At 51.1% G+C, this 16798-nt stretch overlaps 1 protein-coding gene across 13 annotated transcripts in view; it reads right to left on the reverse strand.

Moving 5' to 3' along the window:
- PTPRT (protein tyrosine phosphatase receptor type T) overlaps nt 1-16798 on the reverse strand; it is a 502670-nt gene that overhangs the window by 444115 nt on the left and 41757 nt on the right. For 8 of the 13 annotated variants that reach the window (XM_035344288.1, XM_035344287.1, XM_035344285.1 and 5 more), the window contains exon 1: nt 8415-8629. The exons of 1 other annotated variant lie outside the window; for it this stretch is intronic. In XM_035344288.1, coding sequence (XP_035200179.1) covers nt 8415-8484 — 70 coding nt within the window. In that variant the 5' untranslated portion in view covers nt 8485-8629. Of the gene's footprint in view, nt 1-8414; nt 8631-16798 lie in introns of those variants that run through there. 4 more of the 13 variants (XM_035344286.1, XM_035344283.1, XM_035344281.1 and 1 more) reach the window with 2 other exon arrangements.

The raw sequence follows: 16798 nt of genomic DNA on the forward strand, positions 1-16798 counted from the left end.
AGGATTAAAACAGATGTCATGTCCGAGGCAGCTATACTCAGCATGTTCATTCTTTACCCTAAACACACAAAGAAATGTAAATATTAGAGAACAAAGCTTTCCCACGTGCCAGAAGTTTTTATTATTAAAACGATGAGAAGTAGAGACTACTTTAAAAGGGTTACTTTTCCTCTGCAAGTTCATTTAAGGACAATTAATTATACTTTCTTATTTTTGCAGGCTCTGGCCTTGGCAGTCTCCAGGGTTATCCCTGTGCCAACAGAGACAGCATTTGTTTATTTCCAAGCTTTCCGCTTCTCTGATTATTGCTACCATGTGCTGATATCCGTTAGTATCTAAACCATCTCCCGTTTTTAAGTCATATAAATATATATACACATACTGTTTCTCTAGGAGACCCTATTTATAAGAAAGGCAATTTAATTGGGAAGCTGGAACATTGCTTCAACCATTGTTTTCAGAGCAAAAATTCCTTTTAAATACATGAGGCTTCCTACAAGACTTACGAAGCCTGTAATTTTGCACTAGATGATACGGACTGTCCCCCACACACACGCTGGAGTGTTTGAACCTCCAGAACAGCACAACTGCTCGTTTCAGAGCACCTCTTTTCCTTCAAATCAGTTTTCAAAAAAAAGGCCAGGGTTTGGTTAGTTTGGTTGCTGCAGGTTTTGGGGGAGGAAACAGCAGCAAGGAACACGCAGCTGCCTTCAGCCTGCTGATGGGAGCGACGCCTCCCAGAAGTTCACCTCGGTTTGGCTGCTGCACGTCACGGCTGGGCAGGGAGGTACCCAGACACAGCTGCTGGGGGACAGGCAGCAGGGAAGTGCTTTAGAAAACAAACGTCAGCCTTTGCCTTTTCCATGCTTATCCCTTCTCAGAACTGAAATAAGCAGCGTGCGACCCTACCCCAAACACAGGAGCATTCACAGGAAGATCTCTGAAGTATCAAAGAGGAGTAACACCAGGGAAAGCTCGCTCCTGTCGCGTTTTAGGCTCTTAAAATGTCAGTGAGTGGCACACGTAACAGTGAAATTCACACTTTCCTAAGCAAACGTGGAATTGGTTGTTAGTAAATTAAAGGTATTTGCATCAGCACATATTTTCGGTTTGTGAAGAGAAGCTCAACCGGTTTGATAAAACACCCCACGCAGCTGAGGAAGGACGATAAAAGCCAGGCACTGCAGCCCCTGTTTTGGCCTAAGGGCCAATATTGACAGCAACGAGCTCTCTACAGGTAATTTTAGCTGGCAAACTTACTGCCATCAGCTGTCTCCTTTCCACAACAGCCATGCTCTGGACCTACAAGCATCAGCAACAGCAGCCAACTTCTGAGCTGTAGCTCCTGTCTGCCCCCCTGCTCCCGTCCCGTCAGGCTCCCCTTACCTTTCCCATTCCTTTTCATGCTTTGTCCCTTCCTCTTCCCACTGCCATAGCCCCACCACACACCACTTCCATCACCTCCTCGGAGCATCCCCCTGCCCCAAACATGTCAACGTCTCAGCTGCCACCCTCGCTGCTCCCGTTTCTTCTGTTCTTTTACAACTTGGAGATGAAAACCTTCTTCAGGGTACAAGAGGAGGCATTTGTGCCTCTGAAGCATTTAACACAGGTGGCTCTTCAGCTATTTCAGAGTTGTTCCACAGTAAAGCAACCAAATTAGGTTTAAAACAATGAAGAGAAGGAAGAAAAAGGACTGTCTATTAAAGATGCTCACTGGGGTACAAGCTGAAAGCCACCTCTCAATGTGCCCGCAGGCTTCTAAGCATCCAATGCACGCAGGTCTTCCTGCCAGCCAGAAAGGCAGGCACACACAGCTCCTGGAAACGGAGCAAGTCGCACAGACAGCACCAGGAATAAGCCCGGCCAGGTTTGTACAGGTGCTGTTTAGTTCTTGGGAGCAAAAACCAAAGCAGTACAAGTTCATGACACTAACTCACTGCAGTCAGGTGGGGAGTTGCTATATACACAAGCACCTTGCTTTAACTTCGTTTTTGAAGATACAAGTTCCCTCCACAAGTTTGAAAGAATACCAAGACATACCTATTTCCACAAGAAACAACTGACTGTGGTGGAAACACATAACACTTCAGTTTCACCATCAACTGCTTCTATTAGGGCATTTAATTTACACCTAGGAATACTGAATGAGATTTCGGCTGCTGGCACCGAAGCGGGGACATGCTGACAAAATCCCTGTTCTGGAGAGGCGGACCATCAAGTCCAGCACCTTCCCCTCTTGCTGACAGCAGTAGTCTTCTGCTTACCCAGCAAGTACTGCTGTGATTCCAGTAAGTATTCCTAGAGAGCCCCACCTAGAGCAGGCACGTCCCATTAAACCCCTTCTTCCCCCCAACTTTCAGCCATTCTTCTGCTGGGGAGCGACAGCCCCCTGCTCTTTCACCAGACTCCATCAGTACCATCAGTCATCCTCATTGTCTTACAGAGAGCTGCAGAGCACAGACACAATCCTCAGCTTGGTGCTTTCTCATTTAAAAGGAGCCTGAAGGTACTACACACACACAACCGCTCTGTTTGCCTATTCAGACCCTTCCATTTGCAAAGCTGCTGCCTCCGTCCCTGAGGACCTTTGAGCATACCCAGGGAATGCAGGCACACAGCCACGGGTCCTTCCAGGAACAGGGCAGGATTCAGCAAGTCACCAGAAGCACGTTTCAAGAACAGACCCAGTACAGCGCAAAGGCCTGCTCCTGCTCAAGCAGGTAATAGCATTTTCTTCCTGTTTGAGAAGGGTGATGCCCACACGAGAGCTGAACGCTGGTTTAAGTGGCGGTGTTGCTCTGCACGGTGCCACGGAGGACGAGATGAGCAGAACTCAGCCGTCGCTTGCCTGGCACACAGATGTACGGGCAGTCACCAACTCGCAGCCCAGGGCTGCTTCCCTGCAATCCAAAGTCACCCCTTGGGATCAAAGCCAAGATAACGACAAGGCCATACATGAAAAAAGCCCAAGGTAAACTCCACTGGTTTTGTTACGTAGGATGCAGAGACGTTTCAGCTAACCACGAGCTGCGATGTAGGACACCGAGCACTTCCAGCACACCATAGGCAGCACAGCTGAATAAAGGCTGAATAAAGATGTTCGTGTAACTGGAGGCTGCCCAGGCTGCAGCACTGCTCGGTGCCCACACAACATCATCAGCTGTCAAACCCCACAGCCTTTCCGAGAGATCAGCTCAAGGTTCAGAAAACAAGAGCCAGGTCCCACCCGCCCAGAGCTCACAAGCAGCTCAGGCAGGAACTGCACGAGCCAAGCCGCTCCAAGCCGCGGCACAGTTCCCTGAGCCCGCCTGGATTCCCACGCCCAGAGTCTCCAAGGTCTGTCTGGAGAAAGGAGGAAACCCAGCGGCTGCCCTTGGAGTGACTGATAAGGGCTAGTTACCAGAAAACAAGAAAGCCAGAGGAGGCCAAGCGCTACGCACGCTCTTCCCGGGGTTTCTTGTTGCCCCTTTGACTGGGGGCTTGTTCACAGGTAGCTTACGCTCCCCAGAATTATGTCATCTTTAATTAACCATGCCTTTAAGCAACACTTACAGCCGTCATCTCCGGAGGCCCTTCTTTCCTGTAACTGGCTGACCGCGCTGTCTCTCCTGGAGGACGCCGTGCCCTGCCAGCCAGCCTGCAAAGCATCTGGCATCTCCGGACCACGGTGATGGATAGGAGGTATTTACCAGATATTAAAAAACAAGTGGGCCTGATTAAGTGATGTATAGTCTGATTAAGACATAGTAATCATCCCTCCTACCATGAAGATATATGATCTTTAGGGCTTGCCTGCAGTAACAAACACCAGAAGCAATTGCTCACTGTGTTAGCGGCGTGCAGAGGGCCAGGCGGTACGAAGCCCGTACTGATGCCATGACTGAGCAAGTGATATCCAAAAGTTAGAGGTAACACGGGGCCAAGGAGGGCACGGGTCATAACATAAGGTTTAAAAAAAAGCAAGTATCATCTAAATGAAGTGAAATCCAAGCAGCGCTAGACAGCAAACAGGGAGCGCACCAACAGCAGAAAAATAAGAGAACTGGGAAACGTGAGTGCCACCAGAGACAAGTGACTCCTGTCCAAATACCATGGCTTAAATGAGGCAAATAATACTGCTCCATAAAATGTTCAGAAACGCCATAAAAGCCAAGTACACCATCGTCTTCCCAGAAACAGCACTGCAGAAGCAGGAAGCATCAATCCAGGAGCTGCTCTTGGTGCAAGCGGAGCGCTCCGGTACCCCGAGGCCAGGAGCCATGAGGAGCCCTGGCTACAGCCCCAGCAGGTCCGTAACAGCAGGCGGCCTCTGGGTGCTGCTGCTCCGTAAATCCTCTGTGAGGACAGCCTCGTCCATCAACACACCTACAAGCACGTTTCTAAGCTTCAGCACATTGCAGCTGTGTATTACGAGACACTGGGGAAACACGCTGAAGCGGTTTCCATAATAAATTAAGCAATCTCTTTAAAGGAGGGATGCTTTATGCACAGATCCAGTCCTGCTGCTCTTCACCCAAATACCAGGAGTTTGTTTTTTTTTATGACTGCCAGCTAAGCTTCAGGATTTCTACAGCAGAACAGGGGAGTACTGCTACTCCTATTGCTCACAGGAGCAAGCAAACCCACACACACCCCCACCACGTTGTGGTAGCTGCATTTCAGACATCTCTGCTCTTTTTAGGAGGTTTCTGTTAAGTCAGCCTCAGATTTGCTCGTTGCCAAAATATTTGAACTCGGGTGCTAACGTTGCACACCTCTCCATTTTACGCTCAGCGCTTCCCATTGAGGCACAGAACAATGCCTGCCAATACGTAGCAGTGTACCTCATTTATAAAATTATCATGGAAGTTACCGGCCGCATCACAACTACTATGATAAATAACAAGCTTGAAGAGAACCAACACAGAGTCAGCGGCACAGGAATCCTACGCTGAACGCTGTTCACAAGGACTGGCAGTGCAATGCTGAACAGATCGGTATTTTTTTCTCTGCTTAACTGGATTTTATATACAAGAGTAGTTGTTCCCATAAGAAACGACCCTTGTTCCTATTTTTTTGAGGTTCACGAAGCCTCAGACCTACATCTTTACCACTATACAGGTTTCCATGGTAACAGATGGCGGTGCCTTCTAAAAAAATACAATTATGTTCCAGAGAAAGTATCCCGAGTCGTTCCCTTAATATTGCTGAAAGCTGGAGCACGTGGGCCTGCACAGAGAGAATTAGAGACTCTGAAAAAGTACAATTAAACAAGGAAAGCAGAGCTGAGGGGTTCCAGAAGGGTGGGTGGTCAAGAGCTCTGGCTGTAAGGGAATCAGGGAATCTGTCTGTAAGGAAACTCAGCCTCGCAGATGCCTTCGCGCTCCGTGACCTTTCGCAGCCGCTGCAGAAACAGGCCGTTTCACAACATCACCCTCTTAATAATCATTGTTAGAAAACAAATCAAGGCAGCCAGGAATGAAAAATAAAGTTGAATCGTAGTGCTAACAGTTCCCCAGAGGGAGCAAAAAGTGATTATTGAGTTAACTGGCCGCATTGTTAACAATTGCCACACGCAGGAGCTTACTCAAAGATCCATTTTTCACTGCCAATTTACCAACAGCAAAAATCCACCACCAAATGAACTCGTAGGAAATGAATTAATTTTCCTCAAAAAAAAAAATTCCTCTCCCCTCTTCCCTGCCAAGCCGTGCGTAACGAACTGAGTGCCCCAGCCTCGCGACGTGCAGCAGCCTGCAGGCGGCCGGCCGCGCACCCGAGCACCCCGGAGCTCTCGCACAGCGAAACAAGCAGGAGGAAAAAGGAAAAAATTAAAAATCAACGCTGACGTCAGAAGAAAACCAAGCGTCCAAGCTGTCTGGCGCTCAGGTGAACAGTCCCAGCGTAAACCCACCGTCCTACTTCCCCCCACTGCCTTTCGGGGCTGGGAATGACTTGAGTCTGTTTCTCCACTCTCTGGCATGGAAAACACACAAGAGGCCGGAGCAAAGTGCCCGGCAACTGCAAGAATATTCCACGTACTCCGGGGGAGAAATGCCGCACACGTGCTGGCAGCTAACAGCATCTCCCCGTAAGCCAAGTGCCTTTCTTTCTGTGAGCTTAAGGAATCGGCAGTTACGACAATTGCCTGGTGCTACTTCTACTTATTCTAAGGAGCAGCAGAGGAATTCAATCAGCACCCGACCCTAAAGCTAGCAAGAAGTTCAGAATTAAAAGCATGCCTCTGCTTATAAATACCTACAGAGCCCGCGTGCAACTGAGAGCAATTGCTGGGGAAAAGTTATAAATAGAGCAAAAGCGACATTACATAAGGAAATAAATGTGAAGCAGCTCCCTCGGTATGGAACCAGATACTCCAAGCAAGCAGCCATCAGCAGGCTGCTGTAGCTTTGGAATATTTCTGGTTTCGTATGTCGTGGGTAACACGAGGAAGGAACTGTGCAAGTCAGGCAGGAATTTCATACTGTTTTGCCTCGACTCGTGGCTTCGCTACTAGTTAACCCAGCTGCCAGGCAGGGAAATAAATTTAAGGAACAGCCAACTTCTTGCACGACGGCTTTGCGGGATGTTCGACACAAGGCTGCTGAACAAACGGATTCGGCTCAGGGAGGAAAAAAACAACCAGGAGAGTGGAGGCAGCTGCGCCCTAATCTTATGGAGACAGCACCACCCGATGGACGATGCGGGGACGCGCCCGTGGCTTCCCTGCTGGGGACCCGACAAACTTCACCGCAATTTAGGAGACAAAGTGCCTCTGAGCAGCTTTTTTAAAAATTTATTTTAAAAAACCGCAAAACTCTCGGCTCTACGGACAGAGTAGGGACCGCTACACTTAGCGCCAGACTCACAGCCGAGGAGGAGGGAAGTTTCATTGAGCTTCATTCACACGAGCAGCTCAGAACGATTAAAATAAGCTGCCCTTGTTTTGGATGGTAAAAAAGTGCACTGAAATAGGAGGCAGGAGGGGATATTAACGACTGGGAAATCTCACGGTCACTGTTGCTGCTGAACTGGCAATGGAAAACATTTAACGGCCCTCTGAAAATAGGGATTTGCCCGGTGTTCACCTGCGTTTAGCTCCTATTATAATAGTTTCCCTCAAATTGTTTCTGCCCCCTAAGAAGTTTACCATTTTCACAGATCAGCCTTTTTCCCAAGCATCTGGCTAAGTGATTTATCAAAAGCCAAGGATCTAATCTCAACTGATACGGCAAGTGTCGAGAAGACACAAATGCAGTTGGAAGAGGAAGAAGAATAGCTCCGCATATTGCTTACTCGGTGAAGGAGCTATTTAACTAGGTTAGACTTCCCAGCCTAATACATCAGCGGACCCATGCAGCTGCCCAGCAGCACACACAGGGCTGTGGTTTCCCAGCCTGCGCTGACCGATCACAGCGGCCCCTCCGCCGAGCTGGGGGCTCCTGTACCTGCTGGCCCCCCAACACCAAACTTTTTCAGCCAGACCGCACTGGAAGCATCCGAAGGTATGCACAGAGCTGGCTGCGTGCTCAGCATCTGCTGCCCTGCGCGCTAGCTCTGTTCCAAAGCAGCGAGACAAAGTCCCGGGGGCTCCCCGCGTCCGAAGCACGATCCATCGCTGCTCGAGACCAAGCGGGCTCCGGCGTGCTGCAGGCAGGGAAGCGAGCCTCGAGCACAGGCTGCTCGCTACCAAGCAACATGGCACAGGGAGGGCTGATTTCCATTAGATGTACAGACAGGAAAGGTTCTGACCAGAACTTAGAAAGCTAAATGCAGCAAGGCGGAGGAGCAGGACGCGACAACTAGTTTCTAACAGAACGAAAAACCAGGGAGAAAATTCCGTATTAGAAGAACCAAGGCAAGCCCCAAACCAGGCGGATCGCTGCTTTCACCCACGAAATGGCACGGGGGGGACACACACCTCGCACCTGGCGCCTCCCAGCAATGCGAGGTGTGCCCGCAGGAGCCGGGGGGGGCCCAATCCTCCAGCCCGGGGCCAGCCCGAGCAGCTCCCGCAGAAAGTTGCCGGGGCTGCGGGAGGCAGAGAAGGAGCCGTCGGGGAACTTGGGGAGAGGCGAAGCCCGCTGCCCGACGAGGAGGAGGAGGAAGGCAGCGGCTGCTCCCGAGGCTGCACACCCTCGCCAGGCTCCCGTGAAAACGGACTGAAAGCGCTGGGGGGGGGGGCAGGAGCTGGGGTGATGCTTCCCCCGTACAGCCAGCTCCCCGGACACACACGGACACAACTTCCCGAGCTGCCGCACCCCGGACACCGCCGCGACCCCGGGCAGCTCCCAGCACAGAGCAGGGGGGGCTCGCCCCGAGGCTGCCCAGGGCCAGCCCGAGCTCCCTGCGGGCTGGGGGGGGGGGCGGCTCTGGGCGAGCTCCCCCTGCGGGAATTAGGAAGGTGGAGAAGAAGACCCCGGGCCCCTCACCTGCGAAGCCCTGTCCCTCCGCCTTGGGCAGGAGCTGCAGCAGGAGGAGGATCGCGGCGACGCCGGGCATCCTTCCGCGGGCTTCACCTGCCCCCCCCGGGGCCGCCGAGCCGCCGCCGCCCGCCCCGCATCCCCCGCACCGGCGGCCCCGGCAGCCGGAGCCGCGGCGCTGCTCGGAGGAGCCGCCGGAGTGGCGGCGGGAGGAGGCGCGGGGAGCGGCCGGGAGGCGGGCAGGGGGCGGGGGGGTCGGCGACGGGCGGGGGGGCTCCCCCCGAGCCGCCGCAGAGCCGGCCCCGCCGCGCTGGGGGCAGCGGGCAGGCACCCGGAGCCCCCCCCCCCGGCCCCCCCCCCCCGGGTTAAAACCTTCCCCCGCCGGGGGGGGTGCGGGCTCTTTCCTCCTCTTTTTCCTATTTTTCCCCCTTTTTCCTATTTTCTGTTCTCTTCCCCTTTTTTCTCCCTATTTTTCCTCCTCTTTCCTATTTTTTTCCTTTTCCTTCCACTCCCCTTATCCCTATTTTTTTCCCATTTTCATATTTTTTCCTCCTCTTTTTTCCTATTTTTTTTTAACCCAAGCCCAGCTGCGTGCACAAAACCCTGCTCTGGGCAGTGGCCGAGCTGCGGGGTCCTGCCCCTGTCCCCAAATCCAGGGGAGGTCCGGTGGGGGCTGCATCCCCCACCACAGCTGGGGGTACAGCTGCCCCCTGGCTAAAGCCAGGCCCCAGGAAGCTGCGGGTCACAGGGGGCTCCTTGTCGGCAGCGGCTCACTCGGCATTCAGGGCTGAAAATAGTAATTTTCATCATTATTCACTTTCAGGAGGGTTAACGGCTAAATACCAAGCCACGCCATGTACCACCGCGCTCGGAGGCTTTGTACACAGGCAGAGACACAATCTGGAGCAAAACGCTAAGAATTGCTTTCCACGGGCAACTTCTTCACCAAAAAAACCTGCCTGGTAAGCACAAAAATCAGGACACATCAATAGCGATCAGCCACCTGAGCTCGGATTTGCACGGCGAGGGGAGAGCGATGGCCACCTCGCCCGGGATAAAGCACCTCTTTAATCATCAGCACAACAGGAGATTATTTCCGACAGTAGCTCAACTTCCCAAAGAAATTCCAGCGCTGCTAGGTAGGCTTTTTTCCCCCGACCACTTGAGGTTTAATAGAACGCTGCTTCCTCATTAAAATTAATGCTGCTCTCGGGGCAGTTTCATCTCCCCTCTCCCTGTGCCTCCTCCAGCTCTTTGCTCTCCCTCCTCTCTCCCCCTCCGGCTGCCCCGGGCAGCCCGCAGCGGGCATCCCACCGACCAGCACCCCCAGCTCCCTGCTCACGGAGCTGTGCCTGCCAGCAGGACCTAGCCAGCAGTGCTGGGACCAGCCCGCGGGCTCCTTGTCGGCTGGGAGAGCTGCTCTGAGCTCTTAGGGCTCTCCTGCAGGAGCACCCCGATGTGCTGCTGGGTCCAGGTCCCTGCCCTGGGAAGGTGGCTGGGGCAGGGCGCTGCAGCCCCGCTCCTGGGCCCGGCAGGCTGAGCAGCGCGGCCACGGCACCCTGCAACAGCAGGGAGGGGACACCTGCAGACAACGCACTTGCCCCACTAACCAGCTCACCCCGAACAGGTAGAGAAGACACCAAAACCACCACAGCGTTGTCCAGGTGAGGTTTTAGCATTGCAAGATGTCAAGGTTGGCACTTTGAAGTCCCTGTTAAAGCATTTCACATCACAGCCCTGGTTGGGTCAGGTGAGAGCAGCTCCCTGCCAGCCAAACCCCACCAAACGGGGCCCTCAGGAGCTGCCGATGCCCCACCTGCTCCCCAGGGGAGGGAAGCAGCAGCCAGCAGCCACCAGTGCAGGTGGCTTCGAGTCCAGAGCACAGCCAGGGCTGGCACCTGCCTCCCACAATTCGTTCCTTGCCAAAGCGCACAGCACCGCTTCCATTGGCGCAACCTTCCTTTTGGAGAGCCAGCAGAAAGACCTACGAAGAGATGAATTTACGAGGAGATGAATTTCCTCTTCAAAGGGTGCACTTGTTCTGCAGTGAGCTATTTATTTACCCTCTCAGCAAGAGGGAAGAGAGGAGCTCCCCCGCCCACTGCTGTGGCCACGCAAGGGCAGCTCCATGGCTGCAGGGTGAGGGCCTCACACACCTCGCCCACGGGCAGGACCACCGCACCTCCACGCACACCAGACAGAAACAGGGCACAAGGGGCGCAGGTACCAGTTACTTCACAGTAGCAAAGGAGTGGAAACAGAGGCAGAGCTAAGTTTCACTAGCATCGAGCACCCCACTGAGACAGGGGTTTGAAATGTCTGAGCATCCTGCTCATAACCAAAGCCCCACCAGCCCCAAGCAGCCCTCCTTCACTGCACTGCAGTCCTTTCTGTAGGTGTCAGCATCACTTCAGAAATTACGGCGTGCCACGGGACAATCCCATAAACAAGCGTACACGTGCAGATAAAGGGAATCAGAGCACAGAGCAGAGGGACGAGGAGATGGAAAACGTCTCTAAGCTAAGTCACAGAAAGGATCCAGGCAATCAACCAGGGGTGAGCGGGAACTGCAGAAGAGACTCTCAAAGTGCTGAGAACAGAGGCGTGAACCACAGAGGTGATGTGGAGAGCTGAAGACAACAGGATCAGCGGGCAACTTGCAGAAAGCAACCCTAAATGAAGGGATCCCCACTTGTCTCCACAGAAATTCAAGCAGCAGCACAAGCGAGCCTGCAACGTGTTCAGAACAACAGCTCCATGTACTGATGTCCAAGGAGCTTAGGGAATAGAAAGCAGAGAAGCCTAAAACTTCTTCCAAGGAGAGGTGCAGAGGTGTTTACCTCAGTAAGTGTGCGTGACAGGTGATGTGAAGGCACTAGAGGATTGCATCCTCACCTCTACAATTAGTAACCAGAGAGGTTAGAAATGAACAGCCCCCAGGGCTCTGGAAAAAGGACTGTTTGGGAGGGACAGCCATGTCTTAAACACCCAAAAAGTGCAAAGAACGAACTTTGGCTGAGTTAAACACCTTATAAAAGGCTTGTCTGAACACAAATCCACTTTCTTGTGAGAAAGAAAAACAAAGAACAAGAGAAGATGCAGGCAGATTGCAGAAGTCGGGATAAAGTGAAGTTACGCAGATATTAGCGCAAAAGAGCCAAAGCCCGGTATGAATATTTCAGTTTGATTCCTGTTCATTACGATGCTGAGCCAGTACCAGCCTAATTGCAGAAGAGCAGACGCAGTACCCATACTGAGCGAGGGGAAGGGACGCGGCCAGTAACGGAGCCACGCGCCTTCAGCAGCATCCAAGGGCCTTGGCAGGAAGCATTACGAAGGAATAAGTTGAGCTCAACGAAATAGGTTAAAGTACAAGGATCGCATGGAAATTAAGCAAACCAACAGCCCACCCCCCAAATTAAACAGGTAATTTTGTAACTACAAGTGTGATCAGGTCACATCCGTCAAGATTTTACCAAAGCATCCAATGGAATGGCACAGAGAAAAACCAGCTTTACTCCAGAAAACAAACGCAGCGAGGAACTGCCCTAGCAGAAAGGCAGCAAGCAGTCTCAGGGATGTATGGTTAACATTAGGGTTCCTGTAGGAGCCTTGTTAAGGTTTAATTTTTAGATTAATGACACTGGTTGCCTTCCAATGAAGTGTACTGATGACACAGTCAACAGCCATCAGTAACGCAAGAGGGCTGGAATAGGCTTCAAGGCAAGGACAGCGTCTTTGAGGACTGGACAAACAGTAGGGGGATGAAATCCAGCCATAATATTAAAAAGTTGCATTACTGCAGATTAGCAATGAGAAAACATGCTGCAGACCAGGAATATATCCCTTTAAAAGGCACACCAAGTAGTTTACAGCCCTGTTTGAAGCTTGGGGGTTCACTCGGCTACGACAGCGGTTCAACAAATCAAACAAGCCAGGGACAAGCTGTGCTCCAAACCTGGCACTAGGCAGCAGTTAACACACATGATGATGTATGTACACGCATAAGCAGTGGCCTTCGCAGCTATCGCAAAGAAAAGCTTACAAAATGGTCTCCCTAAATCTTTCTGAGATAGCGTCCTATATGACATTACCTTGTAAAAATAGCAAAGAGGAGCTCTAATTCCATCCTGGGTGTACGTTAGCATCGCTTATTTTGCTGTTACTAGCAATTCAAGCAAGGTCTCGAGTGGCTTAAAAAAGAAAACATTAACATAAGTTCTAAAGTTTTCTTGAGCCTGTCGCTTGAGGCTGCTTGACTCCACAAAACTGTTCCCTTACTGTGTCAGATAAGGAAATGTAATCCTTCGTTTTACTCACCTGCACACGATGCAACCTGCCCCCGGAAAACAAAGTGCTGAACAACGGGCAGCACTGCCACGTTTTGGCATCGAATGCATTTAACCCCCAAGGAAAAAAAAATCAAAAAAATCTTCTCACGGACTTGAATCAATATACATTTTAGAAATATTTAACAAACAAACTAGTCTTTAAATATCCCAGTCTGCTACCAGGTTAAAACCAGAAACGTGTCCCCGGCAGCATGCAGCCTCCCTCCTGCCTCCAGCAGAAAGCCGGCTCAGGCGGTGGCCAGGCTGCTGCTGCCCCCCATAGACAACACAGCTCCGAAAGTACGAGGAGTGCTCTGCAACCTGTGCTGCTTTTAAGGATAGGAAAACATCTTTTTGCAGTTCAACGTACTTTTTTGGTGATGCACTGGACACAAAAACATGCCTGCAACACCAATACCTGGGCACAGGCAGAGTCCTAGAGACACCCGAGGAGCTTTGCTCCACATCCACATCGCTTCCCCCAGCAGAGCACAAAAATCCTCCTCTCCCTCAATATGGCAGATGTGATGCCTGGTACACCATCAGCCTAATCCAATTTGGAAAACTTCTTGTCCTCCCCTAGGGCAAGTATTACACAAATTTGCCAACACACGCCCCCCGTGCAGCTTGCTGTACAGAACTACCTGCTACACATCTCTTGCCGGTCAGCCAGAATCACGGGGGAGGGCAGCAGGTAAAGCTCCCCTGTAGCTCAAGGGGCAACTTGAAGTTTCCATTTCCTTCTATCGTACCCCAGAAATCTGGCTCTAGAGCGTGCTCTGCTAAGCTTTGGCTGTCACAGGTGCGTGGAAGGGCACTGAATAAAGGAAACCAGGAGAACAGCACAAGGTGGTGTACAGCACAAGGTGTTGTGTCACCTGCAGCTTCAACCCACCTGTCCTTCCATTTAAATTTATTATTAAGAACTGTCTCCAGCACTGTCTCCAACCCTCTGTGTTATGTGTGCCCATGCAGGCAGCCCACACGTTACAGACAGAAGAGCTCACAGCAGCCTAAGCTCAGCTGTTACTGGGGAGGAGACCCCTGCCCAGCTGCCTGCACCCTTCAGGTGTTACCTTGGTGGGAAGGAAAAACAGATGATGCATCAGCACTTTTGTAGGTAACCGTGTGCATAAATACAGACCCCAGCTGTCTTTTTTAATCTGGTTACATGATGAAATCATTAATCGATGTCAGACACATGGGCATTGATCTCTTATGCCTCATCCTCATTAAGTTTCTTCCTTTCTGAAGAGAAAAAACCCGAACTGCCCACCATCAATTATTCACAAATACAAGTTCACCTTTACACTAACACAATGACACTTTCCAGGAAATGCCAAAGCAGCCCGGACGTAGCAGTTTATCTTGACAATGGCTGTATCACGGAGAAGCAATATATTAAATAATGCAGGCAGACAAGCAAGCAGAAAGGTACAGCAAAGCAGCAGCGCTGAAAATGTCACACAGCCCAACAGCTCTTCCCCATTAGCTGGGGATTTTGAACCTGGACCCTTCCTGCATTATACAGGGGAACAGGGGCTTAAGTGTTGGTGTCCTCTGCTAAGTGTCTTTGCAAACGAAACACCTGTTTGAGACTGCAGCTCCAAAATTTAATAGATAATGCAAGTGCAAAGACAGCTGTAATGCACACCGATTGGTTTGGTGTCTGCAGTTTACCAGCGTGCTGTTTTTGGAGGGCTGAACAGCAGAAAAGACAGCACCTAGGTCTGTGCCCTGCCTGCTGGTGCCAGGGGGATGAGACCCCACGCGGGGAGAGGCGATATTCCCTCTGGGAAACACCTGAACACCCTCAGTGGAGAAAGCTCATCACACACAGGTCCAGGTAACAGGGACAGAGAAGACAAAGCCAGCCAAAAGGGAGCCCCCGTCAGCAGCGCAGCTCAGGGAACGTGGAGAGCAGGAGCGGATGCACAGCCAGGCACGAGGGGATTCAGCAGCAAGCACCCAGCGTAGGTGCTGCAGCGCTCGCAAGAAGCCACTGTGTTTGCTGAAAGCAAACCTGGAGGACAAGGCTGACGCTGAGGGAACACGGTGGGCAGGCAGAGATTTGCTTACCTTTTGTTAAACCAACACTTTCCAGATTAGCAAATTTCCAGTATTTCAGTAAGTCGATGATTCCAACTACTAACAGTGCTTCCATGGTAAAGAACAAAGACGAGGGATGCTGGTGTCATTACTGCCATCTTCTGACTCAGTAGTACCTTGAGCATATTTTCCACTTAAAATATTTTTCCAGCAATTGTTATTTTTAGCAGTTTTCAGAAGCACTGCACAGGTACAGCTCATGCTCTACCGGGATTTCATTGCGTGCACACGCTGTGATGCATCCTGAGCACCAGTCCTTAACACTGCTCCTTTTTCCCATTAAAGTCCTCCATGAAAGTTATATCTGATGCAAAGTTTTCTTGTATTAACACTGAAATAGGGATCTGGATTGCGTAGGGATCACCAGCACACGGTTACATTTATTCTACATAACTTTCCAGAGGATGCTGCCAGCAGACGGGGAAGCAGGTGCCTTTTCGTTAAATCACAGGGTACGGGAACAGCTCCTCCAGGCAGGGCACAAATTTGTTGCTCATCTTCAGAAACAGCTGTCGAGTTTGTCAGCTGTAAGGAAGGGAAGCCACGTGGTTGCATTCCAGCTAAGTCTACTCCAGTGGTTCCTGGAGCGCTCAGCAGCATTAACAGCGCTCCATTAACCAGCATTTCTAAAAGTTTCTGGTCAAGGTACTTCAGGATCACTTACATTTGGGAAAGTGATCTTATTGGAGTTCAGATGCAACTTCTCTGCTTTTGGGAGCTTTCTGCCCCCAGATATGACGACCAACCTCACTTACTGCCACAGCGGAGGTAAATAACAGAACTGGGGCGATCACACGAGCACCTCTGGATCAAGCCATATTCCCCCGCCCAGTACAGGTTTTTACCTTTCTCCACAGACCTTTTTCTTTGAAATAGAAACTTTTCCTAACCCTTGTGCTTCAGCCTTGCATCTAGACATGCCATTAGTCCATCCCTATAGCAGAGGGGATTCTGCTTAGGAAAAGGTGACAGAATAAGCCATGCTGAGACACTGCTCTCTTGGATACAATAAATACCCCATTTACAGGGAAAAAATAAGCCAGCTGAGGTACCTCAGCAAACTGGAACACAAAACCCTACAGATATTTGGAGCTTCCTAGAATTTGTGCCAGCTTTTTTCCAGCTCTGTGCTAACGTGAATCAGCCCTCACTTCTTCACTCAGTCTCCTTACCTTAACTCCCCTCACCCTGCAATGCATTTCCTTCTGCACCCTCCCTCCCCCTTTATTTCACTCACCTCAGGTGAACGTACCAGGAATAACAGACCTCACACACCACGTGCTGCCACCACTCTTACAGGGCTCAGCCCAACACAAGCCAACAATCAAGAGCCTCGCTGCCCTGGGCTGACAGGGGGGGGTGAGCACAGGACTGCCCCCAGGGGACGGCTGCGGTTGGAGGGCAAATGGATTCGTCCCAGGAAAGAGCCTCAGCCTTCCTCCAGCAGCAGCACGTTGAGCCTGGAGGTGGAAGCTCCAGAGGACATCAAGCAGGGCATAGGAACAGGGGCTGGGTTAAACCAAGCCATGGCACCACGGGTACTTTGTCACGTCTGTCCTGGAAACTGGGGCTTCTCTGGCACAGAAACCCCATGGATACAATGCTAAGGGTAACGGGCCCATCAGGAGCAACCCCAGTAAGCGATCCGTAATTAACGTGAGGACTGCCAGAGGAGGACAGGGCAACCAGCGCTTCTGTCCCCATTCACCGAGCGTTCAGGCTAACGCTCACACAGTGCTGCCCCAATAAAGCCAAACAGCTCCTCCTTAAGCCAAGTAATCAGGTAGGAAGAATGCTGGGTGGTACCATGGCCAAAGCTTATTAAGGAGGAAAAAAGGCTCAAGCAGAAATACGAAGGATGATTGTAAGAATTTGACTTATTGTAACTCCCAGCAGCAAATCTGTTGATAACTTGTGATTATTAAATTTATATTCAACATCTACGTGTATTTT

Source organism: Oxyura jamaicensis, chromosome 20 (assembly GCF_011077185.1).
Source record: "Oxyura jamaicensis isolate SHBP4307 breed ruddy duck chromosome 20, BPBGC_Ojam_1.0, whole genome shotgun sequence".
NCBI lineage: Eukaryota > Metazoa > Chordata > Aves > Anseriformes > Anatidae > Oxyura > Oxyura jamaicensis.